Genomic DNA, 25,756 nt, shown 5'->3' with positions numbered 1-25,756 from the left:
GCCGCTTCCTGGAGTGAACAGTGCAGCTTTCCAAATCCATAACGCGTGAGAAAGCCCAGTCCAGCCACCTTCCTTAGCCGGCGCTGACACCCAGGCCCACGATCCACCTGCCCTAATTATCACAAGGCCAGGTGCCGGGACAGTGGCTGTGCTCCAGAGCTGAGCTTACTCACACTAGCAACGTCCAGGCCTGCTTCCTCCACCTGGGCCATCCCTCCACAGAGGTCACGAGAGCTCCCGGCCAGAGTTCTTCCCTTCTCTGACCCTGGTGCCCGGTGGCAGAGCCAGGCCCCTTCTTGGGACCTGTAGGAAACTTTGTATGTGTGGTACTAGGGATTGAACCCAGGGGCATCCCACCTCCAAGCTACCCCACCCCCGCACTTACGTATTTATTAACTGGGATTGAACCTAGCAATCCTACCTGAGCAGCACGTTCAACCCTATTTTATTTATTTATTAGTCCCATCCTTTTTTATTTTTTTGTTTTGAAACAGGGTCTTACTAAGTTACTAAGGGTCTCACTAAATTACTGAGGCTGACCTCAGACCTACAATTCTTGTGTCTCAGACTCCTGAGTACTGGGATTACAGGTGCGTGCCACTGTGCCCAGCTATAAACTATTTTTCGGCGGAGATAATTTCCTGATTATTCTGTTGGTCCGATTCTACCTCCAATTTCCTATTAATATAACGCTTTGCTTTATAATGGTAACTCATTTCTTGCTGTTGGTTTATAGAAAAAGGCGTGGGCTTCTTACTGAACTCAGGTTTACAGGAAGTAAGTGTAGGGCTAGAGTATCTATCATGCTTTTTAAATTTCCTTTATTATTATTTTTTCTGGCAGTACCATTTACCTCCGAGCCCCACCCCCAGCCCTATTTTGTTTTTTATTTTGAAGCGGTTTCTCTAAGTTGCTGAGGCTGGCCGTGAACTTGCGATGCTGTCTCAGCCTCCTGAGCACTGGGATAAGGTGCGCCACCACTCACGGCTTGTGATGCTTTTTTGTGGCCATCTGGCCACCACCGGACGAGCAGGGCGGCCATGGTGGCCCATGGGGCAGGACCCCTGCCCTGAGAGGGCAGACAGGGGTCAGGCCAGAGGAGGCTCCGAGCTCCAAGAGGAGGCTGCGGAGGCTAGAACTTCTCCACCTTCTCCATGAAGGTCTGGTCTGGCAGCAGCACTTCCACCGTGTAGCTGATGTGCTTGGAGTGAACCAGGCTATAGGTGTTGTCGAACCGCAAGACATCTGCGGAGACATGGCCATTCCGGCAGAATGCCCAGCTGGGTACGTGCATACGCCAGGCCGGGACCCCCTGGAAGCCCAGAGCCAGCCCCATATTCAACATAGGAGCCAGGGGCCCTTATCTGGCAGGAGGATCCAGATGCCCCATCATTTTGGTACTGGGGATTGAACCTGGGGGGCAGTGTACTTCTTTTTTTTTTTTTTTGGTAGTAGTGGAGGTGGAACCCAGGGGCTTTTTCTACCTCCGGGCTATACTCCCAGATCTATTTTATACTTTATTTGGAAACAGGGTCTCACTAAGTTGCTAAGAGCCTCACTAAGTAGCTGAGGCTGACTTCAAACCTGTGCGATCCTCCTGCCTCAGCCTCCCAAGTGCGGGGATTACAAGCGTGCGCCACCACGCCTGGCTCGGCAGTGTACTTCTGAGATACATCCCCAGTCCTATTATTTTGAAATAGGTTATTTCTAAGTTGCTGAAGCTAGTCTGGAACCTGTGACCCTATTGTCTCAGCCTCCCAAGTACTGGGCTACAGACATGTGCACCACCATGCCTGGCTGCTCTATTTTTCACCTTAAAACAGTCTTTCTAAGTGGCTGAGGGTCTCATTAAAATGCTGAGGCTGGCCTCGAACCTGCGATCCACCCATCTCAGTTTCCAAGTACTGGGATGACAAGCGCCCTCTGAGGCGCCCTCCCCGCCTGCGCCTTGGCCTGCGGCTGTTTCCTGCGGACACTCACAGACGCCGGCCTTGGGGCAGGTGAGGCTCCCGTCCTCCGGCACCAGGTGCGCGTCGTAGCGCTGGCTGGGCAGCACCTCCGTCATCTCCCCGGCCCTCTGCCGCTCCCCCATCTTGGTCTTCAGGAACACCCCGAAGCCGATGTCGCCGCCGTCCGAGGCAAACTGCCACCTGCAGCGGACAGCGCCTCCTGCCGGCTCTGCAGCCCCTCGCAGCCGCGCCGCGCCCCGCCCCGGCCCCATGGCCGCGCCCACACCAGGCCCCGCCCCGGCCCCTGGCCCCGCCCACTCCCCGGTCCCGCCCCAACACCAACCATGCCCCTAGCCCCGCCCCTGACCCGGCCTCTGACCCCGCCCCGGACTCCGCCCCCACCCTGGCCCCGCCCCGGAGTCGGCCTCTGGTCTCGCCCCGCCCAGGACTCCGCCCCCACCCTGGCCCCGCCCCTGAGCCGGTCTCGGGCCCCGCCCCGGCCCCGCCCCGCCCCTGACCCGGCCTCTGGTCTCGCCCCGCCCAGGACTCCGCCCCCGGCCCCGCCCTTGGCCCTGCCCGTGGCCCCGCCCCGCTTGGCCCCGCCCCCGGCCCCCTACCTGAGCACGCAGCCCGGCAGCAGGATCTCGTGCTCCACCTGCTGCGAGGAGCCGCGGCCCACGCTCGCCGAGCTCTCGTAGCGCGTCCTCAGCTGCTGCCGCAGGTAGTAGCGCCGGGGCACCTCGCCCCCGTAGCTGATCTGCGCGGGAGGGCGGTGAGCGGCCGGCCGGCCCCGGCCCCCGCCCCGCCCGGGCGCCCCGCACCTTGCTCGGGCACTTGGGGTCGCCGTCGGGGTCGGTCATGGTGCCCCCGAACTCCGCGGGCAGCTGGTCGGCGCTGATGAACTTGGGCAGCTCCTGCTTCCAGTTCTCTGGCGGGAGCAGGAGGGGCGGGGGGGGGCGCCCAGTGCGGGCCGTGTCCCGCTGCCGCCCCCACTGCGAGCTGCGGGCGCCCCCGGGCCTGGGCTGAGGCCTTCCCCGCCCAGGGATGGGCGTCCAGGGCTCCGGACCTAACGTGGGCTCGGACCATTCCTGTGACTACTCCCGCCCCGCCCCTTCTGCCCTTAGGCCCGCCCTCATTTCCCTAGGCCCCGCCCCAGTGTCCTTAGGCTCCGCCCTTATCGCGTTAGGCCCCGCCCCAGTGCCCTTAGGCTCCGCCCTCACCGCACTAGGTCCCACCCACTGCCCTTAGGCCCGCCCTCATCTCCCTAGGCCCCGCCCCAGTGCCCTTAGGCTCCGCCCTCACCGCACTAGGTCCCACCCCACTGCCCTTAGGCCCGCCCTCATCTCCCTAGGCCCCGCCCCAGTGCCCTTAGGCACCAACCTCGTCGCACTAGGCCCCGCCCCATGCCCTTAGGCCCGCCCTCATTTCCCTAGGCCCCGCCCTCACCGCACTAGGCCCCGCCCCATGCCCTTAGGCCCGCCCTCATTTCCCTAGGCCCCGCCCCAGTGCCCTTAGGCTCCGCCCTCACCGCACTAGGTCCCACCCCACTGCCCTTAGGCCCGCCCTCATCTCCCTAGGCCCCGTCCCATGCCCTTAGGCCCCGCCCTGCGGCCCAGGCGCTGGCTCATTGGCCACAGTGACTGGGACTCTGCAGCCTGGGCGTGGCCTCGCCCGCGGCCTCCCCTGCGCTCCGGTCTACAGGGCCGAGCTCGTGTCGCCCCGGAGGGACGAGCAGAGGAGGAGAGGGAGCCCCTGTGCGGGAATGAGGGGCGCAAACACAAACGACGGAGCCGAAGCCCACACAAAAACACGCCGGCCGGCGAGGAGCGCCTGCCATCCCCGCGCTCGGAGGCTGACGGGAGGACCGCGCAGGTTCGAAGCCAGCCTCGGCTACTTAGGCCCTGTTTCCAAACAAAATATAAAAGAATAGGTCTGGGAGCATAACCTGGAGGTAGAAACCCTCTCGGTTCCATCCCCAGTACCACAAAAAAAAAAAAAAAAAGGGAGGAAGAAAGAGTCCAACCTCACAATTTGTAAAAGAAATCCAATGTAAAACAATAATAAATATGGCCAACCTTTTAAGTTATTAATGCCCGATGTTGGCATGAGCGTAGGGAAATGGGTTCATTTGCCCACCACCGGTGGATCTGAATTCTGTGATGTGCGTTGAACACAGCATTCTAAAAGGTATTAGCAATCCTAACACGGGTATTTTCCTTTGGGGGAAATTCCTCCTAGGTTTTTATCCTATGGAAAATACTGTTGATGTGTGTAAAAAATTATCTATAAAAAACCTTCACTGTCGATTCCTTCCTAATAGCAAAAAGAACACAGAGAAACTAATTTAAAACAGAAAAAAATGTTTCTCCTATTTAAGTAATAACAAAAGGGTACATATATGGTCTAAGCACATTCTAATCTTTTTATGGCATGTGGGATTGAACCCAGGGGCATTCTACCTCCAAGTCATATCCCAGCTTTTGTTTTTTTATTTGGAAACAGGGTCTCACTAAGTTGCGGAGGCTGACCTTGAGCCTGCAATCCTCCTGTCTCAGCCTCCCAAGTACTGGGGTTACAAACATGCACCCCTGCACTCAGCTTAATTCTAAGTTTTAAGAACATCTTTCTTTGGAAAAGACAGTGTTACTGGTACTTCTTTGAGGGTCAGAATTCTTCCCTCTTTCCTATATATTTCTGTATTTTTCGAATTTCTAAGCAGCATTAGTTGTATAACCTGGAAAGCCCTTAGTTGAATATTTGGCTTATCTCCCCATTTTTACAAATGAGGAAACTGAGTCAGAGACCAAACCAGTGACTCCTCCTGCTCCAAACTAGTCATGTGCAAAGCCAGGCCTCAAATCCAGACCTCCCAATCCCAACCCAGGGCCGCACTCCGCCGCCTCCGGGGGTCTCTCAGACCCCCTCCTGGCCCCTCTGTCCTCTGGCTCCGGGCACCGTGGCCCCGGTGGTTGCCATAGGAAGAGGTCCTCAGCCCCGCCCGGGTCCTGGGCCCATGGTCTGGAGTCCAGGAGGCCGGGCTGCCGGGGACTGGGGCACTCACCTCTCAGAATCACCAGCTTCTTGTATGTCTCTGGGCTCAGGTACGACTTGATCAGGTTGAAAGCCACCGCAAACAGGCTGGGGGCTGAAATAGGCACAGAGCTGCTCCCAGGGGCAGCGGGCGGGGACTGGGGCTCCTGGGGGACTCCACGTCACCTCTCCTGCCCCCACGGGCGCTGCTGCACTCACCTCTCACGACAATCAGGTGCCTCAGGAGCTCAGGGTAATTTGCTTCCATCACTGAGAGACACTGGAGCCAAAGGCAGGGGCAGCAGGTGTATTGATACCGCCCCCCCCGGCCCCTCCCACCTGGCCCACGGGCCCCACGGGCACAGCGTGGCCTCTGTTCCTGCTGTCCAAGACATCCACACAGCTGGATGTGACATCATATACCTGTAGTCCTAGGGCTTGGGAGGCTGAGGCAGGAGGATCACGGGTTCAAGGACATACTCAGCAACTTAGCAAGACCCTGTTTCAAACCCCAAAATTAGCTGGGTGCGGTAGTGCACACTTGTAATCCCAGTACTAGTCTCAGCAAGTAGTGAGACTCTCATCAACCTGGTGAGACCCTGTTTCAAAATAAAAATAAAGCCGGGCGTGGTGGCGCACACTTGTAATCCCCATGCTTGGGAGGCAGAGACAGGAGGATCGCGCAGGTTCGAAGCCAGCCTCAGCTACTTAGTGAGGCTCTCAGCAACTTAGTGAGACACTGTTTCCAAATAAAATATAAAATAGGTCTGGGAATATAGCCCAGAGTTAGAAAAGCCTCTGGGTTTCACTCCCAGTACAAATAAATAAATAAATAAATAAATAAATAAATAATAGGGCAGAGGGTGTAGCTCAGAGGTGGAATGCCCCTGGGTTCAATCCCTAGAACAAATCTGGGTGTGGTGGCAAATGTTTGACATGAGGACCCTGGTTTGAGGCCAGCCTCAGCTACTTAGTGAGGCCCTCCACAACTTAGTGAGATCCTGTTTCAAAGTAAAGAATAAGCCGGGTGTGGTGGCGCACGCTTGTAATCCCACAATCGGGAGGCTGAGACCGGAGGATCGCGGTTTGCGGACAGCCTCAGCTACTTAGTGAGGCCCTTTGCAACTCAGTGAGACCCTGTTTAAAGAATTAAAAATAGGGCAGGGCGTGTAGCTCGGAGGTTGAATACCCCTGGATTCCATCCCCAGACCCACAAAAAATAAAGAATAAAAAATAGGGATGGGAGTGTAGCTCGGAGGTGGAATGCCCCCGGTTCCATCCCTAGAACACCCTCCCACCCCAACAGAAGAAAGAAAACACCCTCGCCCAGGAGCAGGAGTGTTAAGCGGGCTGATGGAGCAGCTGTCTGGAGACCGCCTGGCAGTGGAGAAAGAGAAGGACCCTCCCGCCCAGCGGCACACATAGGGGTCCAGAGGCCCAGGCGTTCAGACCCCTGAGACCCCGGCAGGGCCCCTCACCTCCTGGGCAAAGTCCACTCCGGGCTTCCACAGATGCCGCAGGCTCAGCCCGTCAAAATCAAAAATGACCGTGATTTTCTCCACCTTCTTCCCCAGCTGCAGGGAACAATTAGGAGGCCTCGTGAGGACAAGAAGGGGCTGGGCCCAGGCCTGCGGCCCGGCCTGGCTCCGCTCTTCACGCCACAAACCCGGTGCAGGGAAAGGACCATCCCGAGGGCTGCCAGCCCCAGATGGCCCAGGGCCTGGCTTCCCCACAGCTGTCCTCGGGAAGGCAAACGGCCTCTGCTCCTCCTCTGCGGTGGGGCTGAAATACCATCTCCCTCACGTGGGGCTGCAGAGGGCCGGGTGGCCCAGTGGCTTGAGCAGGGCTTCGGGAAGGAAGGAATTCCAGCTCAGCCAGGGCGCTGTGTGTCCTTGGGTTGGTCCCTGACTCCTCTGAGCCTCCGTTCAATCCTCAGTGCTATTAGGAGCCTAAAAGGCAGGTTCTGGGCATACGGGGTGCGGGCAGGGTGCTGTGGGGGGCCGCAAGGCTGGGAGGGCCGGCGCTCACACCTTCTGAGACTGCCGTTCACACTCGCACAGGAGCAGCTCACAGACGCGCAGGTACCCCCTGAGCAGGTCCTGCCTGGGGGCGGACAGCAGGAGCCCCTTGAGGTCCAGGTGTTTGACCACGTGGTACCAGACAGGGCCGCCCTCGCGGTCGTGGCCGCAGACGCTGCTGGCGCTGTACAGCTTGACCACCTGCGTGCGTGGACAGGGCGGGCTCAGGGCCGGGGCCTGGCATGGCGTGGAGAACGGGACTGGGCCGGCGAGGAGCCGGAAAGGAGACGAATGGGGGAGAAAAGAGAGACTGAAAGCAGGCACGGTGGCGCAGGCTTGTGATCCCGGGACTTGGGAGGCCGAGACAGGAGGATCGTGGTTCGCGGACAGCCTCAGCTACTTAGTGAGGCCCTCTGCAACTCACTGAGACCCTGTTTCAAAATCAAGAATAAAAAATAGGGCTGGGGGTGGAGCTCGGAGGTAGAATGCCCCTGGGTTCCATCCCCAGTACTGCTAAATAAATAAATAAATAAATAAGAAAATAAAATCTGGCTGGGGGTTTCCCTCAGAGGTAGAATGCCTCTGAGTTCAATCTCCTCCCGCCACTCCTTCTGTCTCCTTCCTTCTTTCCTCCTCTTCGTCCTCCTCCCCTTCCTCTGCTTCTTCTTGTGGCATCAGGGCTTGAACCCAGGGGTATTCTACCTCTGAGCTGCACCCCAGGTCTGTTTTAATTTTTTTATTTTGAAACATGGTCTTGCTAGGTGGCCGAGTATCTTGCTAAATTGCTGAGGCTGGCTTTGAACCTGTGGCCCTCCTATCCCAGCCTCCCAAGTACTAGAATTATAGGCATATGCCACAGGGCCCGGCTCCACTTCATTTTTTTTTTTTTCCGGGTCTGGGGCTGGAACTCAGGGGCATTCGACCTCCGAGCTACACCCCCTGCCCTATTTTTTATTCTTTATTTTGAAACCGGGTCTCACTGAGTTGCAGACGCCTCACTAAGAAGCTGAGGCTGTCCGCGAACTGCGATCCTCCAGTCTCGGCCTCCCAGATGCTGGGATGACAAGCGTGCACCACCACGCCCGGCTTTCCACATCATTTCTGAATGTGTGTTTCTGGTTTCCCATAAATAAAGCCGTCTATAGCTTTGCGCTAGTCTGGGAAGTACCGACTCTCCTCCTGCGCGTCCTCGGCATCATCTTCCTCCCCTTCCTCCTTCTTGTGCTACTGGACCTTGGACCCAGAGGCCTTCTACCTTCAAGCTATACCTGTTGCCCTTTTTTATTTTTTTTAATTTGGAAACAGGGTCTCCCTGAGTCGAAGGCCCTCAGATTGCGGAGGCTGTCCTCAAACCTGCCGTCCTCCTGTCTCAGCCCCAAGTGCCGGGATGACAGGTGTGCACCGCCCGCCAGCCTGGAGCTCACTTTCCAGTCCTCATCCGCAGGTGTGAGGGAGACCCACCTCGGGGGGCTGCCACTCAAGGATGTGCGCCAGGTCCTGCTGCTTCCGGAACTCCACGTGCTGCGGAGACACGGCGGGGGCTGAAGGCTTGGCCTGCCCCACGGCGTCCGGGAGGCCGGGGACCCCAGGCCTGGTCCCCCTGCCCTGAGGGTGTGACGCGATGCTCAGAGCCGGGCCGGGCACAGCCCTCGGAGGGAGGAGGGAGGACAGGCCCAGAGGGGCCGCGTGAGGCCTGCCTCTCTGGAATGCTGGCACCTGCCTGTCATCCCAGTACTTGGGAGGCTGATGCAGGAGAAAGATAGGTTCGAGGACAGCCTCAGCAAGTAGTGAGACTCAGCAACCCAGGAAAGACTCTGTTTCAAAATAAAAATTAAAAGCCGGGCGTGGTGGCGCAGGCTTGTCATCCCAGCACTCGGGAGGTTGAGGCCGGAGGATGGACGTTCGCGGACAGCCTCAGCTACTTAGTGAGGCCCTCTGCAACTCAGTGAGACCCTGTTTAAAGAATTTAAAATAGGGCAGGGCGTGTAGCTCGGAGGTCGAATGCCTCTGGGTTCCATTCCCAGACCCGCAAAAAAAAAAAAAAAAAAAAAAAAAGAATGCCCCTGGATCAATCCCTAGTACCTAAATAAACAAACAAACAAACAAATAAATAGACCCTATTCCTGAGCTTCCGGTCACCCCTAGACACAAACCTGGCTTCCCCACAAATGTCTGCAGGTCCGCAGGTGGGCGCGGCCGCCAGCACAGCCCATCCCTCCCGCCCTCTCACAGAGTGGCCTCCGCCTCCTGAGTGCCCCTCTCCATCTGCCCCTCCCCACTTCACGGTCTGGCTGTAATTTCCACTCCCAGGGCTGACTGGTTTGTTTATTCACTTTCTTTGTACTGGGGACCGAATCCAGGGGCATTCTATCTCCCAGCTACCCCGTTTTTATTTTGTGTTTGGAAACAGGGTCTTGCTAAATGGCTGAGGCTGGCCTTGAATCTGCTGTCCTCCTGTCTCAGCCTCCCAAGTATGACCAAGTATGAGCTTACAGGCAGCCATGTGCCCCTTTTCTTTTTTTCTCTCTTCCGATCACCGGCTCTCTCTGGCCGTTGGCACAGAGCCCGGCTTCCATCAGGGCTTTATAAATGAGTGTTTGACAAACAAAGGAGTGGGTGAATGAACGGGCCGGGCCTGGGCAGGGCAGGATGGGCCTCACCTTCCGCAGCATGTCCTCCGATTTTTGCAGGTTGAAGTTCCGAGCTGTAAGGAGGGTGCAGGGTGTGACTGCCGAATCCTAAGGCTTCGCGCGGGAGAGAGGCCCCGGCCGCCCCCTGCGCTCTCCTCTCGCCCGGAGCACCCTGCCCTCGACACCTGAGCCACCGGGGGCTCAGGTGAGAGCCCAGCGGCCCTGAGCCCCAGGTCCAGGGAGAACATCCAAGACCCAAACTCCAGCGGCAGCCGGCCTTCAGCGTGTACGCGCACGGGTCAGCAGGGGCGGAGGGGGCAACTTGTGCAGCTGAGAAACGCGGGAGGGAGCACTTATTTATTTATTCAGTGCTGAGGATTTTACCCAAGGGCATTCTGCCTCTGAGCTTCTTCCTCAGCCCTCTTCCTATTTTTTATTCTGAAATAGGGTCGTGTAAGTTGCCGAAGCTGGCCTTGAACTTGCAATCCTCCTGTCTCAGCCTCCCAAGGACTGGGCTTACAGGGTGTGTGTCCAGCACACTTTGTTAGTTAGTTAGTTTGTTTGTTTGTTTGTTTGTTTGTTTTATGGTGCTGGGTATTGAACCCAGGAGAATTCCACCTTCCAGCTATATCTCCAGCCCTATTTTTATTTTTTATTTTTATTTTATTTATTTATTTATTTATTTATTTATTTATTGGTGGTACTGGGGGTGGAACCCAGAGGCTTTCTACCACCGGGCTATACTCCCAGACCCAATATATATATATATATATTTGGTGGTACTGGGGTTCCTGGAAGCCCTTCTACCTCCGGGCTACGCTCCCAGACCTATTTTATATTTTTATTTGGAAACAGGGTCTCTTAAGCCAGCACGGCTGGCTCCGAACCTGCGCGATCCTCCTGTCTCCGCCTCCCAAGCGCGGGGATTACAAGCGTGTGCCACCACGCCCGGCTTACCCATTTTATATTTTATTTGGAAACAGGGTCTCACTAAGTAGCTGAGGCTGGCCTCAAACCATGATCCTCCTGTGTCAGCCTCCCAAGAGCTGGGATTACAAGCGTGCGCCACCACACCCGGCGGCTTTATTTCTATTTTAAAACAGAATCTCATTAGGTTAACGAGAGTCACTACTTACTGAGGCTGTCCTCGAACTCACGATCCTCCTTTCAGCTACCAAGTACTGGGATGACACCACCATGCCTGAAATCTCATTTTTTGTTTTGAAACGGTCTCCCTGCATTGCCGAGGCTGGCCTCGAACCTATGCTCCTCCTGTCTCAGCCCCCCAAGTCCTGGAATTGCAGGTGTGCACACCGCCAGGCCCCGTGAAATCTACTTTCTTACATGACCGCCAGGGCAGTTGCTCGGGGGATGCCGGGCACACAGCAGGCTGAGGCTGAGGATGGCGCCGCCTCTGCGGTCTGACTCGGAACACCCTCTCAGTGGTGACGGATGTGAACTGAGGGCAGTGTGGGAAGGAGACCCGTCCCATGCAGCCTGCCACGCCTAGACCAAAGGCCACGAGGGGGCGGAGGCGCCTCCTGGCAACGCACCCTGGGGGACAGAGGTGCCATCCGTGAGCTTATCACCCCGGATCAGCCTTTCTCAATAAAGCCTCTGCCTCCTACGCCATCCCCGGCTGTTTTCTTTGGTCTTGCGGTACCTTTCCCACGGTCTTGGCACAGCCGGGTTGTGATCACGCGGCCTGTGCGCTGGACCGACCTGGCATCGCCACTTGCTGGTTTCGTGGCTTCAGTCAAGTGGCGTACCCTGTCTGAACAACAGTGTCCTCCAATCCAGAAAACGGGGATCGAAGCCGGGCGTGGTGGCGCACGCTTGTCATCCCAGCGTTCGGGAGGCTGAGGCCGGAGGATCGCAGTTCGCGGACAGCCTCCGCTACTTAGTGAGGCCCTCCGCAACTCAGTGAGACCCGGTTTCAAAATAAGGAACAAAAAATAGGGCAGGGGGTGTAGCTTGGAGGTCGAATGCCCCTGGGTTCCATCCCCAGACCCTCAAGACAAAACAAAACAATAAAAAAAAAAAGGGGATCGAAAAAGCCGGGTGCCGAGACTGGAGGGTCACAGTTCGTGGACAGCATTAGCTACTTAGTGAGGCCCTCTGCGACTTAGTAAGACCCTGTTTCCAAATGAAATATAAAAAATAAGCCGGGCGTGGTGGCGCACGATGTAATCCCAGCATTCAGGAGGCTGAGACCAGAGAATCGCGGTTCTTGGACAGCCTCAGCTACTTAGCGAGGCCCTCCGCAACTCGTGAGACCCGGTTTCAAAAATAAAGAATAAAAAAGGGCAGAGGGTGTAGCTTGGAGGTCAAATGTCCCTGGGTTCCATCTCCAGACCCCCCCACAAAAAAAAAGTCTGGTAAAACAGCCTGGAGGTAGAAAAGCACCTGGGTTCCACCACCAGTACCAATAATAATAATAATAATAATAATAATAATAATAATAATAATAATAGTAAAGAATAAAAAATAGGGCAAGGGGTGTATCTCGGAGATCAAATGTCCCTGGGTGGTTCCATCCCAGCAAAAAAAAAAAAAAAAAAAAAAAAAAGGGCCATCGTGGGCCACTGTTGGAAGTCTAAACGTATTGGCTGAAGGACTGCTGAGCATGAAGGCCGCCTCTCTGGAGGGAAGCAAAGGCAGTGGCCTCCATGCGGCCTGCTGCCCGCGCCAGGCCCTGTTCTGCGAAGGTCGGAGCTTGCGTCGCTGAGGGACAGAGGGGAGGGCGAAGGCGGCAATCTCCGGTGCCCTTGCCAAGCTGCCCGACAGACACTTGCCTTCTAGAACCTTCCTGACACAATGCCCTACTTCTCAGCTAGAGAAAACAAGGACTTGATGTCCTGATCATAACCTCGTGAGCGTGAAATAAAAGGAGGGCGCGTCCCGCTGGGGCTTGGCCCTCTCACCCCCTTGAGACCAGAAGTAAAGTCAAGAGCCTAAGCCGGGCGTGGCGGCGCACGCTTGTAATCCCCGCGCTTGGGAGGCCAAGACGGGAGGATCACAGGTTCGAAGCCAGCCTCAGCTACTTAGTGAGGCTCTCAGCAACTTAGTGAGACCCTGTTTCCAAATAAAGTATAAAATAGGTCTTGGGAGTATAGCCGGAGGTAGAAAGCCCCTGGGTTCCACCCCCCAAAACACCAATAAATAATCTAGGCTTGTAATTCCAGCATTTGGGAGGCTGAGACAGGAGAATCACGGTTCGTGGACAGCTTAGCTACTTAGTGAGGCCCTTTGCAACTCAGTGAGACCCTGTTTAAAAATAAAAAATAGAGCTAGGGTGTAGCTTGAAGGTAAAATGCCCCTGGGTCCCACCCCCCAGTACCGCAAAAAAAAAAAAAAAAAAAAAAAAAAAAACCATAAAAAATAATGGCTGAGGGTGTAGTTCAGAGGTAGAAAGCCTCTGGATTCCATCCCCAGTACTTAAAAAAAAAAAGTATGAAAGGAATCCTCAGCACTCTTCTGCCTCGGAGTTACACCCCAAGCCATATTTTGTTCTTATTTTAAAACAAGATCTCACTAGGTTGCTGGGCGTGGTGAGCACGCTTGTAATCCCAGCATTCCGGAGGCTGAGACAGGAGGATTGTGGTTTGGGGACAGCCTCAGCTACTTAGTGAGGCCCTCTGCAACTCAGTGAGACACTGTTTCAAAATAAAGAATAAAAAATAGGGCTGGGGGTGTAGTTCAGAGGTCAAATGCCCCTGGGTTCCATCCTAAGACCCGCAAAAAAAAAAAAACAAAACAAAAAAACAAGATCTCACTAGGTTGATGAGTCTCACTCCTGCGGAAGCTGTCCTCGAACCTGCCACCCTCTCATCTCAGCCGCTTCGTTACGTATTTATTTATGGTACTGGGAATTGAACCAGGATGTTCTATTTCCAAGCCACATCTTCAGCCATCTTTTATTTTTTTATTTTGAAACAGGGCCTTGTTAAATTGCTGCGGCTGGCCTCGAACCTGTGATCCTCCTGTCTCAGACTCCCAAGTGCTGGGTAGGCAAGCTCAACCACACCCAGCAATAATGCTCTTTTTTTTTTTTTTTTTTTTTTTGGTGGTACTTGGGATAGAACCGAGGAACTTTCTACCTCTGGGCTACACTCCCAGACCTATTTTTATGTTTTATTAGAAACAGGGTCTCAAGCCGGGTGTGGTGGCGCACGCTTGTAATCCCAGCATTTGGGAGGCTGAGACAGGAGGATCGCAGTTGACAGACAGCCTCAGCCACTTAGGCCCTGCACAACTTAGTGAGACCCTGTTTCAATTAAAGAATAATTTTTATTTTATTTATTTATTTTTTTTGGTGGTACTGGGATTCTTGGAAGCCCTTCTACCTCTGGGCTACACTCCCAGACCTATTTTATATTTTTGAAACAGGGTCTCTTATGCCAGCGCGGCTGGCTTCGAACCTGCGCGATCCTCCTGTCTCCGCCTCCCAAGCGCAGGGATTACAAGCGTGCGCCACCACGCCCGGCTAAAGAATAATTTTTAAAAAACTAGGGGAGGGGGGCTGTAGCTCAGAGGTCGAATACCCCTGGGTTCTATCCCCACACCTGCAAAAAAAAAAAAAAAAAAAAAAAGAAAGAAAAAGAAAAAGAAACAGGGTCTAAGTAGCTGAGACTGGCTCTGAAACTGTGCGATCCTCCTGTCTCAGCCTCCCAAGTCCTGGAATTACAAGCGTGCGCCACCACGCCCAGCTCAGTAATACTCCATTTTGTATGAGGGACTTGAGCAGCTCTGGATCTCAGTATCCTCGGGGGGCCCTGGAACCACTCCTGCCAATTGACTGTGATCACTTCTCAGATGCCCTGACCCTCATCCCGCCCGCCTGGGACCTCACCTCGAAGCCAGCGCAGGAGGAAGGCGTCCTCAGAACTGGGCAGGGCCGACAGCACATCCTGGATGTTTGCCCGGAACTGTGGACAGACAGCAGGGAGAGGCCAGGTTCTGAGAGGCCATCGCCGGGGCTGGACAGCCACCTGCCGGCCTGCGGGAGTGTGTGCTGTACTGGGGATTGGACCTAAGGGCCTCTACCTCCAGGCTACACTGCAGCCCCATTTTGATTTTCACTTGGAAGCAGGGTCTTACAAAGTTGCGGAGGCCCTTGCTAAGTTAAGTTGCTGAGGCCAGCTTTGAGCCTGTGACCCTCGCGTCTCAGCCTCCCAAGTATTGGGATCACAGGCGTGTGCCACCGTGCCCACTGAACCTGTAGGTTTGGGTGGCCCTTGTGGGAGGGAACGCCTGTACGTAGGTAGAGGCTGGGAAATCCAGGGCCCGGGTCAAGTTGTGGCGATTCCTTCCACCCTCTGTGAGATGGGATATGAATACGCCAACAGCTCAGGCCTTCAGAGGGGGTCACATGTGGACTCAAGTTATGTAAACCCAGGCTCATTCTACCTCCAAGCTACACCCCCAGCCCTGGTGGTACTGGGGTTCCTGGAAACCCTTTTCCGGTCTCCACTCCCAGACCTACTTTATTTTTTTTTTTTTTAATTTGGAAACAGGGTCTCTTAAGCCAGCAAGGCTGACTACTTTGAACCTGCACGATCCTCCTGTCTCCGCCTCCCAAGCGCGGGGATTACAAGCGTGCGCCACCACGCCTGGCTCGTCACCTTTTTCATCTTGAAACAGGGTCTTACTAAATTGCTGAGGCTGGCCTCAAACCTACAATCCTCCAGTTGCAACCTCCAAGTGCTGGATTACAGGGGTGGGCCCCCTGCTCCCCAAGGAGCGTTGGCCAAGCTGGGTGAGCCCCAGGGAGCGGAGGCTAGATCAGGTGAGCGGCCTGCCCAGGGCACGGAGCCAGCGAGCGGCACAGCCTGGCAGATCACGGATCTGGGTTGGAGCGCGTCATCGAGGCCCCAGCCCAGCGGCGTGGCCTGGCGGGGAGGGGATCCTCCGCACAGCCCCTGAGTCCCTTCCCTTATTTCTGGGTCTTTATCTCCTTGGCCCCCAAAACAGGCCTCCCAGGAACTTCTCAGGGCTCCCCACACTAAAGAGTGGATAACCTTTGTGTTCATGGACACAGAGGACTGCTTGGCCCTGGTCTAAGCATTAACCAACCCTGCCATGACACTGTGCTTGTATTCATTGCCTGAGGAAAGAAACTGGCTGGAAATGGTGATGTCCCTTGTTCAGCCAAGATGAACAAGTGTGTGTTTGTGTGCGCGCGCGTGTGTGTAGTACTGTGGATTGAATTTAGGAGCATTCTACCTCCAAGCTACTATACTCTCCACCACCCCTTTCTTATTTTAAAACAGGGGCTTAGCTGGGCATGGTGGTGCACGCCTGTAATCCCAGTGCTTGGGAGGCTGAGACAGGAGGAGATCACAGGTTTGAGGCCAGCCCCAGCAACTTAGCAAGACCCTGTCTCAAAATAAAAAATAAAAATGGGCCAGCGGTGGCCAGGCATGGTGACATATACCTATAACCCCAGGATTTGGGAGGCTGAGAAAGAAGGATCCCAGGTTTAAGACCAGTCTCAGCAGTTTAGTGAGACCCTCAACAACCTAGTGAGACTCTATTCCCTAGTACCAAAGAAGAAGAAAGAAAAAGAAAAAACTCATTGATTTTCTGCTGATTTCTTTTTGAAGTGGCAATAATGGCTGTATTACATATTTCTGTTAGCTAGGGTTGGCACAGCCTCTGACCACCATGACCCCGAGGTACTCTAGGCTGCAAAGCCCTGCTCCTCTGGGCAGAAGGGGAGACTGAGGCTAGTGCAAGCCTCCCGCCACTGCCTCCCCCACTCACCTGCGCCAGCGACTCCTCCTGGGACGGGCTCAGCTCGCCCACTCGACCACTCATGTTTCTGGTGTCCGGGTGGGATCCGGCTGGCGCTCCCGCTCCGGTGCGGCCGGCTCTGCGGCTCCCCGGGGCCCTCCTGCCTTTACCTCCGCCGGCAGCTCCGCCCTCATGGCCTCTACCCAGAAGGCCGCCCTCCCTGGGACCTGGCGTCCCTACCCTGCGTGGCAGCAGGGTTAATCCTCGCTGGGGCCTGAGGCACTGGCACCGGAACAGACAGGCCGAGCTCAAAGCCTGGTTTGTAAAGCCTGGTTTGACTCAATTGATGCCACGGGCCGGGGGTGGTGAGGTCAGTACTTGGGAGGCTGAGACAGGACGATCGCAGGTTCGAGGTCAGCCTTGGCAACTTAGCAAGACCCGGTTTCAAAGTACAAAAATAAAAAGGGCTGGGGGTGTAGCTCTACGGTAGGATGCTCCTGGGCTCAACCCAAAAGGGAGGGAGGGAGGCAGGGCAAGAGATTGGCACCGCGCGGAGGCTGGCCTCCACCCTGCCTCTCAGTGCCCCCCTCCGCTCCTGCGGCCCGTCGACGCCCCGTGCCAGGGCAGGCCACCTCCCAGCCCGGCAGAGTCCGGGAGTCACTGTGGCGATGGCCCAGCAATCCCAGGCTCCTTTACCGCCCGCCATGTGCAGAGCGGCCGCCATGGCTCCGGGTTGAGGAAGGGGCTCCCCGGGCCCAGCAGGTGGACAAGCGGTGCTAAGGCGGAGCTTCCACGCGGAGGATGCTTGACCCCGCTCTGAGATGCGCCTGAGATGCGCCGGCCTGGACGGGGCAGCAGTTTTCAGGCTGAAGGAGCCCTGGTGGCTCCGTTCACAAAGCTACGGCTGCCTGGGGCCACTGGAATCTACTGCTGGGGTGGAACCCAGGCCTCTGCCCCCGGGCAGCACCCCGGCCCTTTTAATTTTTTTTGTATTTGAAAACAAGGTCTCACTAAGTTGTTGGCAGCCTCACTGAGCTGCTGAGGCTGGTCTGGAACCTGTCATCCTCCTGCCGCAGCCCCCCAAGTCCTGGGATTAGCGGTGTGCACTTCCACACCCAGATGATTTTTTTTTTAACTTTGAAACAGTGCCCTGTTAAATTCTTGAGGGTCTTGCTCAGTTGCCAAGGCCGGCCTCGAACCTGCCATCCTCCTGTCTCAGCCTCCCAAGTACCAGGATTGCAAACGTGTGCCACCACGGCAGGCCAGCATTTTCATTTTTTGTTTTTTATTTTTTTATTTTTGCGGGTCTGGGGATGGAACCCAGGGGCATTCAACCTCTGAGCTACACCCCCTGCCCTACTTTTTATTCTTTATCTTAAAACAGGGTCTCACTGAATTGCAAAGGGCCTCACTAAGTAGCTGAAGCTGTCCCCGAACCACGATCCTCCGGTCTCGGCCTCCCGAATGCTGGGATTACAAGCGACTTAGTGAAGCCCTCTGCAACTTAGTGAGACTCTGTTTCAAAATAAAAAATAAAATAGGAGCCAGGCGTGGTGGCACACGCTTATAATCCCAGCATCCAGGAGCCTGAGACAGGAAGGACACAGTTTGCAGCCAGCCTCAGCTACTTAGCGAGGCCCTTTGCAACTCAGTGAGACCCTGTCTCAAAATAAAGACTAAAAAATAGGGCTGGGGGTGTAGCTCCGAGGTAGAATGCCCCTGGACTCCATCCCCAGTAACATATACACACAGAGAGGGGAAGGGGAGAAAAAGAAATAGAAAAAGAAATAGCTAGACCAGTGTCCAGCCCAGGCCCAGCCAGAACCGCAGGGCTGCACCAGGCCAAACATTCCACCATGGCGCCCTCTGCTGCCCAGACGCTGCAAGAGCAGCCTGGCTTCCTGGGCCACAGAGTAAAGGCCCTTAAAGAAGCCAGTTATTTTTAGCAGTGGGAGGGAGTCCATCCTCAGGCTCTGGGGGCTAACTGGACCGATGCCAAAGGCCTACAGACCTGGAGCCCTACCTCGGAGGCACGTCGGCCTCGATCTCCGTCCTGTCCTGCTGCGGCTGCCTGGCTGTGTGGCCCTGAGCTGCTTGTTCAGAACGTCCTTCACCTCCCTGAGGAAGCAAAGGGACCGACCACGGCACAGAGCTGGGCTCTGCGTGGTTGCTCCGTACCCAGCGGCTACTTATTAAAACGTTAATTATATTAACAAACGAGTTAATAGCTCTCAGAGCCAGCCCGGCAGGTAGGCAGTGCCAGTGAAGTGCTGGGTATTCCTGGCACCTGCTGTCTGCCGGGTTTGTTCTCCTTGCTGCCAAAGGGCCTAGAAATGCCAATAACAGCAGTAATAAATTATTATATATAACAATATTATGGTTGGCGTTTCTAGGTCTTTTGAGGTCCCAGGAGACATGATTATGAGCTTCCTTAAACCCAGGGTGTTATTACATTGCACAATAAATAACATTTGTGTGATACTGGGGATGGAACCCGGCGGCATTCTACCTCCGAGCTACAACCCCAGCCCTATTTTTTAGTCTTTATTTTGAAACAGGGTCTCACTGAGATGTGGAGGGCCTGGCTAACAAGCTGAGGCTGGCTGCGATCCTCCTGTCTCAGCCTCCCAAGTACCAATTATAAGCGTGCGCCACCATGCCCGACTAAACATCTCCGTTTGATTGATGAAACCAGGGGGAAATTATAGGTTTGGACCAAGTAACAGCTTCTAGTATCTTCACTTTTCTTCTTTTTCTCTGTTTTTGCTCGTTTCCCTCTATATGACTTACGATTTATTTTTGTATGGGGCAAGCATGGGCTGCACCTGGCTCTGTCCGCCACCTTCAGCATCCCCAGGGGACGGAGCTCTCAGGCCTCCACCTGCTTGAACCCGGGGGGTGTTCTACCTCCCAGCTCCACCCCAGCCCTATGACTTAATTTTGAAACAAGACCTCTCTCAACTGCCGAGGCTGGCCTCGAACCTGTGATCCCCCTGCCTCAGCCTCCCAAGTACTGGGATCGCAGGCGTGCACCACTGCACTGGGCTCCTCCATATGATTTCATTTAATTATTTTGCAGGGCTGAAGATGGAACCCGGGGCGGGGGGCAAGCTACCTCCAAACTATACCCCCAGCCCTATTTTTTATTGTTTTATTTTGAAACAGGGTCTCATTGAGTTGCAAAAGGCCTGAGTAGCTGAGGCTGGCCGTGAACAGCAACCCTCCTGTCCAAGCCTCCCAAATGCTGGGATTCCAAGCATTGGCCACCACGCCCAGCTCCATATGATCTAAATAAAGGCTCCCAGGGCGTACCCCAAAGAACATTAGTGCATAAAAGCATCACGGAGGTGCAGGGGGCGGCTTCGGGGAGTTGATGAGCTCGAACACTTTTGTGTAACCGAGGAGCTGCCTAGGACGTGTGACATTCATGCTAAAACCAGGACGATCTCAAAACACGGGGACACGCCTGTGTGGTGGTGCACGCCTGTAATCCCAATACTTGGGAGGTTGCAACAGGAGGATTGCAGGCCTGAGGCCAGCCTCAGCAACACAGCGAGACTCTTTGTAGCGAGAGCTTGTTTCAAAAACAAAGCATTAAAAAAAGGGCTATGCCCGGGCGGGGTGGCGCACACTTGTAATCCCCGCGCTTGGGAGGCAGAGACAGGAGGATCGCGCAGGTTCGAAGCCAGCCGCGCTGGCTTAAGAGACCCTGTTTCCACATCAAAAAGTATTAAAAAATAGGTCTGGGAGTGTAGCCCGGAGATAGAAGGGTTTCCAGGAACCCCAGTACCACCAAAAAAAAGGGGCGGGGAATATGAGTATAGCTTGCATGTAGAATGCCCTGGGTTCAATCCTCAATAACCCCTCCACACACACACAAAATTGGAACAGCTGTTCACTCTTTCTTCTTTCTTTTCTCCCCCCTTTTTTGCAATGAGGTTTGAACGCAGGAGCATTCCACCTCTGAGCTACATACACCCCCACCCTTTTTATCTTGACATAGGGTCTGGCTAAGTTGCAGTTAGCCTCAAACCTGCCTCCCAAGTCCTGGGATCGCAGGGCTGGGCCATCCCACCCAGCTGTAACTGGTCCCTCTTAACTCCCCGGTCGGTGCCTGGTGGAAAGCTTACTCGTGGGAGACGGAAGCCCAGCCCAGGGATGGCTAAGAGCTGACCCACGCCGGCCTGCGCTCTGCTGGGCAGCAGCAGCTGTGTGGCTGCGTCTAGGCAGCCCGGCCTCCTGAGCTTTGGTCTGTAAGGGCAGGAGGTTGCACTATCAGCCAAGCAACATGTGAACTTGGCCTGGGGTGCGGCACAAGGTGGGTCCCCACGGAAGAGTCGCTTGTCAGGTCTGCACGCCAGCTCCCGTGGAGGCCTGCGGCCACCATCTCTCTGGGGATGCTGAAGGAGGCAGAGCCAGGTGCACCCACCCTGGCCGGCACCCCCACTACCCTTCCTTACAACTCCCGCCTGAGCTCCGGGAGGCTCCCGGCAACTGGTCGACTGCTGCTGCTGGGGAAAGCTCAGGGCTGGGGCTGCAACAGCTACTAGGTGGATAGCAAATAGGCTCGGGGTCCGACCTGAATCCCAGGGTGGGGGCGGCCTGGGCTGGCAGAAGTGTTGGGGGAGGGGGGCGTAAGCGCAGGCTGGAAGCCAGGGGTGGGGTGAGCAGGACTCGGCGCACAGGTACCGAAGACTGAAAGGCCCAGAGGTCCCTAGGAGAGAGATCGAGTCCCGGGTCTGACACCACGCGGGCACACACTCACAGGCTCGCAGGCGCCTCCCAGGTCTGGGCCGCTCGGGAGCCCCTGACCCTGCCCGGCTTCCGCCCGTGACATCCACACCTGTGCCTCGCTGGGGCTGCCCCGCAGACACTTTGACGAGGGTTCCCTGCGCGTTTTGGAGGTGGCCCTCCAACTCCCGGTCCCTTCAGTCACCAGCACTGTGACATCCACACCTGTGCGTTCTGGAGGTGGCCCTCCACCTCCCGGACCCTTCAGTCACCGGCACCGTGACATCCACACCTGCACCTCGCTGGGGCTGCCCCATAACACTTTGACAAGGGTTCCCTGCGTGTTCTGGAGGTGGCCCTCCACCTCCTGGACCCTTCAGTCACCGGCACCGTGACATCCACACCTGCACCTCGCTGGGGCTGCCCCGCAGACACTTTGACACCTCCCAAACGCGCAGACACTTTTCTGTGCGTTTCGGAGGCTGGCCCTCCACCTCCCGGCCCCTTCAAGTCAGCGGCACCGAGACCGATTACCAAAAACACATCAGATCCCTTTACTTCTGCGGTCTCCCCTTTAAGGGGCACAGGAAAAAAAAAAACCGAGGGCCGAGGCATCTAATAATAATAATAATAATAATAATAATAATAATAATAATAATAATAATTCAAAAAAAGCAAAATGGTATCCTTAGTCCGAGACTGCCGTCCGTCGGTCAGCCGTCGGTGCGCCCCCCCCCCACCCCGGCCCCCGCCCGGGCTCCCCGGGCTCCCCGTGGTCACCACCGCAGAAAGTCCCTGACCAGCTTCCAGAGCCGGGTGACCCAGAGGTCGACGCCCAGGTCCATCAGGTACTGGATCTCGGGCGTGAGCATGCGGCGGCACAGCTCGCGGTGGCGCCGGCCGACGCGCTGGTTGAGGTTGTAGCCCAGGATGGACTGGGCGCCCAGCGGCTGCCACGGCTGCAGCGCCGCGTCGCGGATGGCCGCCGCGTCCACCGCGCGGCCGCCCGCGATGCAGATGCGCCGCATGCGCTCGTTGGCGCGGCGCAGCGCCGCCACCTCGCGGGCCATGCGCTCGCGGCCGAAGGCGTCCACGCGGCGCCAGAAGCTGGCGTTGAAGTGGCGGTAGAGGCGCGCGTCCAGCAGGTTCCAGGCCGTGGCGCGGCGGTACAGCTCGGCCGACAGCGCGGGCACGGCCGCGGCGCGCCGCGCGTTCATTCGGAAGTACAGCACGTCCTCCAGCGGCCAGCACAGCAGCTCGCGCAGCAGCACCAGCGACTCGTCGAAGTACTCCTGCAGCAGCACCAGGTGGAAGCGCCGCTCCACCTCGCGCAGCAGCGCACGCGCGCGCGGCCCGCGCGGGTCCAGCCCGCTGTCGTAGCCCAGGTCGAAGCTCAGCAGGTTGCGCAGGTAGTGCGCGTTGAGCGCGCGCGGGTCGTAGTAGCGCTCGGGGTCGCGCAGGAACTCGGCCAGCTTGTCGGCGCCCGCCAGGCGCCAGGTGAGCGGCACCACCGGCCCGAAGTAGTGGAAGGCCGACTCGAAGAGGCGCGCGGGGTCGCGCAGCAGCGTGATGAAGGCGGCGTCGGGCGGCAGCAGCCCGCGCACCTCGTCGTAGCGGAAGCGCATGTGGTTGCCGATGATGTTGAAGCAGGCGCCGGGCCGGTAGCCGCGCACGCGCCGGCGGCTGAAGAAGGCGGGGTAGCCGAAGTCGTTGCGGCCCACGGGGAAGGCGAAGCGCAGCCCGTGCTTCTGGCCGAAGCGCAGCAGGATGTTGAGCAGCGTGCTGCCGGCCGTCTTGTGCGTCTTCACGAACACGATGTTGCGGCGCGGCCGGCAGGCGCCCCCCCGCGACGACGCGTTGGCCGGGGGCGGCGGCGCGGGCGGGTCGGGGGCGCAGGGCGCGGCCGCCTCGGGGGGCCTGCGGGCACAGGGGGGGCCGGGGGGGTCAGGGGGGGCTGCGGGCACAGGGGGGGCCGGGGGGGTCAGGGGGAGCTGCGGGCACAGGGGGGGCCGGGGGGGTCAGGGGGGGCTGCGGGCACAGGGGGGGTCGGGGGGGTCAGGGGGGAGGGGGTCTGCGGGCACAGGGGGGGCCGGGAGGTTAGGGGGGGTCAGGGGGGGCTGCGGGCACAGGGCGGGGTCAGGGGGGGTCAGGGGGGGCTGCGGGCACAGGGGGGGGTCAGGGGGGGTCAGGGGGCCTGCGGGCATAGGGGGGTTGGGGGGTCAGGGGGGGTTAGGGGGGTCAGGGGGACTGCGGGCACAGGGGGTCAGGGGGGGCCAGGGGGGGGCTGCGGGCACAGGGGGGGTCAGGGGGGGCTGCGGGCACAGGGGGGGTCAGGGGGGGCTGCGGGCACAGGGGGGGTCAGGGGGGAGGGGGGCTGGGCGGGGCTGATCCCGGGGTAGGGGCCGTGGGGGCCCTGAGGGGGACCTGGAAGGGGCTGAGCCCCAGGTAATGGTCGTGGTGGCCAAGATGGGGACTTGGAAGGGGCTGAGCCCCAGGTGATGGCCGTGGGGGCCGGGATGGGGGACCTAGAAGTGGCTGAGCCCCAGGTAATGGTCGTGGGGGCCAAGATGGGGACCTGGAAGGGGCTGAGCCCCAGGTGACGGCCGTGGTGGCCGGGATGGGGACCTGGATAGGGCTGAGCCCAAGCTGGACACCTGAGCTACTGACTTGGCCTCTCTGGCCTGTGGGTTCCTCATCTGGGAAAGGCGCAAGTAAATACTGGGCCCCGATGGTGTGGAGGAGGCAGGCAGGCTGCTGTTTCACGGGCCCTGGATGTGCGTTTAGGGCCGGGCGTGGTGGCGCACGCTTGTAATCCCAGCATTCAGGAGGCTGAGACCAGATGATCATGGTTCACAGACAGCCTCAATTACTTAGTGAGGCCCTCCACAACTAGTGAGGCCCTGTTTCAAAATAAAGAATAAAAAATAGGGCAGGGGTGTAGCTTGGAGGTCAAATGCCTCTGGGTTCCATCCCCAGTGCCACAAAAAATAAAAGAATCAAAAATAAAAAGGCCAGTGTGGTAGCACAACCTGTAATCACAGTAGTCTGGAGGCTGAGACAGAAGAACAGGTTCCAGGTCAGCCTCAGCAACTTAGCAAGACTGTTTTTCAAAACAAAACAAAAAATAAATAAGTAAATAAAAAGGGCTGGAGGTGTTGTTCAGAGGTAGAACCCCTGGGTTCAATCTCCAGCAGTATACAAATAAGTAGATAAATTAAAATTAAACTTAGAAAGGCTGAGGGTGTAGCTCAGAGGTAGAAGTTCCTGGGTTTAATCACCGGTACCCAAAAAAAAAAAAAAAAAAAAAACCATAAAATCAAGGAACGGCTGTGGGTGTAGCTTAGAAGTGGGATGCCATAGGTTCAATCACCAGTATAAAACTAAATAACCAAAGGCAGATTGTGCCAGGTCGGCCTGAGCACCCAGGATGAGCCATTCGGGTCCCCTGGGCAGCGCCCAGCTGCCCTCCAGCGAGGCCAGGGTGGGGCTGCCAGCCTTGGGCCCCCGGCCGCGAGGCGGCTCTGGCCTTCTCCCTGCTTCTCAGCTGAGCACGCCCCGGCTCACCCACGGGCGCCCTCGGTGGTGGGGAGCCAGGCTCGGGCACCCTGACCCCCCAGCGCGGTGCGGCCCACTCACATGGCAGCCAGGCCGGCGTACAGCGGGGGCATGGCGTACGAGTACAGCAGCAGCAGGAAGCTGGTGAGCAGGGTCCCCAGCGCCAGCCCCTTGGCCATGGACTTCCAGCGCTGCTTCTGCGGCGGGGGCGGCATCGCAGACACCTGCGGGGCACAGAGCGGACCGTGAGGGGCGCCGGCCACCCGCCCTTTCACCCCCAAGGCTGCAGATGTGGGCAGAGGGGCCCTGGAGACGCGCAGAGAGAGACGGGGAGTCGCTCAGAGATGGGGACTAGTTATGTTTGCTCTGTTTAGTTTTTGTACAGGGGACTTAACTCAGGGGCATTCTACCTCTGAGCTCTGCCTCCAGCCCTTTGTTTTCTTTTGAAACAGGGTCTTGCTGGGTTGCTGGGTCCGGCCCCTCTGCTGAGGCTGTCCTTGCTGCGGTCCTCCTGCCTCAGCCTCCCAAATACTGGAATCACAGACATGTGGCCCCATGCCTGGTTTATTTTGATTAATTGATTGATTGAGGGACTAAGGATCGAATCCAGGGCATTCTGCCTCCAGGCTACATCCCCAGTCCCATTTCTTATTCTTTATTTTGAAACAGGGTCTCACTAAAGTTGCAGAGGGCCTAAGTAGCTGAGGCTGGCTGCGAACCTGTGATCCTCCAGTCTCGGCCTCCCTAGTACTGGGTTTACAAGTGTGTGCCACCACGCCAGGGTATGTATGTATGTATGTATGTATGTATTTAGGTTCTGAGGCACATTCTATCGCTGAGCTATACCCTTAGCCCTATTTTTTTATTCTTTATTTTGAAACAAGTTCTCACTAAGTTGCTGAAGGCCTCACTAAATAGCTGAGACTGTCCTCGAACTATGATCCTCCTGTCTCAGCCTCCCAAATGCTGGGATTGTAAGTGTGTGCCACCACACCCGACCTCTTGCTAAGTTGCTGAGGGTCCTGCTAAAACCCAGGGGCATTTGACCTCTGAGCTACACCCCCTGCCCTATTTTTTTTTTTTATTCTTTATTTTGAAACCGGGTCTC

The 25,756-nt window shown here is 56.8% G+C and overlaps 2 protein-coding genes across 2 annotated transcripts; both read right to left on the bottom strand.

Moving 5' to 3' along the window:
- Positions 1-1,132: 1,132 nt before the first annotated feature.
- Positions 1,133-16,446, bottom strand: SEC14L6 (SEC14 like lipid binding 6; the record flags this gene model as incomplete). Its single annotated transcript, XM_080717943.1, has 12 exons — positions 1,133-1,245; positions 1,981-2,150; positions 2,567-2,706; positions 2,771-2,877; positions 5,011-5,094; positions 5,199-5,259; positions 6,458-6,553; positions 7,010-7,198; positions 8,459-8,518; positions 9,658-9,701; positions 14,480-14,555; positions 16,393-16,446. 12 exons carry the CDS (start codon positions 16,444-16,446, stop codon positions 1,133-1,135), a joined length of 1,194 nt encoding a protein of 397 aa, XP_080574069.1.
- A 5,173-nt stretch (positions 16,447-21,619) lies between these two features.
- Positions 21,620-24,863, bottom strand: GAL3ST1 (galactose-3-O-sulfotransferase 1; the record flags this gene model as incomplete). Its single annotated transcript, XM_080717700.1, has 2 exons — positions 21,620-23,010; positions 24,730-24,863. The coding sequence occupies 2 exons, from the start codon at positions 24,861-24,863 to the stop codon at positions 21,870-21,872; spliced, it is 1,275 nt and encodes a 424-aa protein (XP_080573826.1). The 3' UTR covers positions 21,620-21,869.
- Positions 24,864-25,756: the final 893 nt, after the last annotated feature.

The sequence above is a fragment of the Muscardinus avellanarius genome (genome assembly GCF_963383645.1).
Source record: "Muscardinus avellanarius genome assembly, chromosome: 21".
Lineage (NCBI taxonomy): Eukaryota > Metazoa > Chordata > Mammalia > Rodentia > Gliridae > Muscardinus > Muscardinus avellanarius.
Note: the sequence above shows the minus strand (reverse complement) of the source record. Positions and strands in the feature narration are given on the sequence as shown.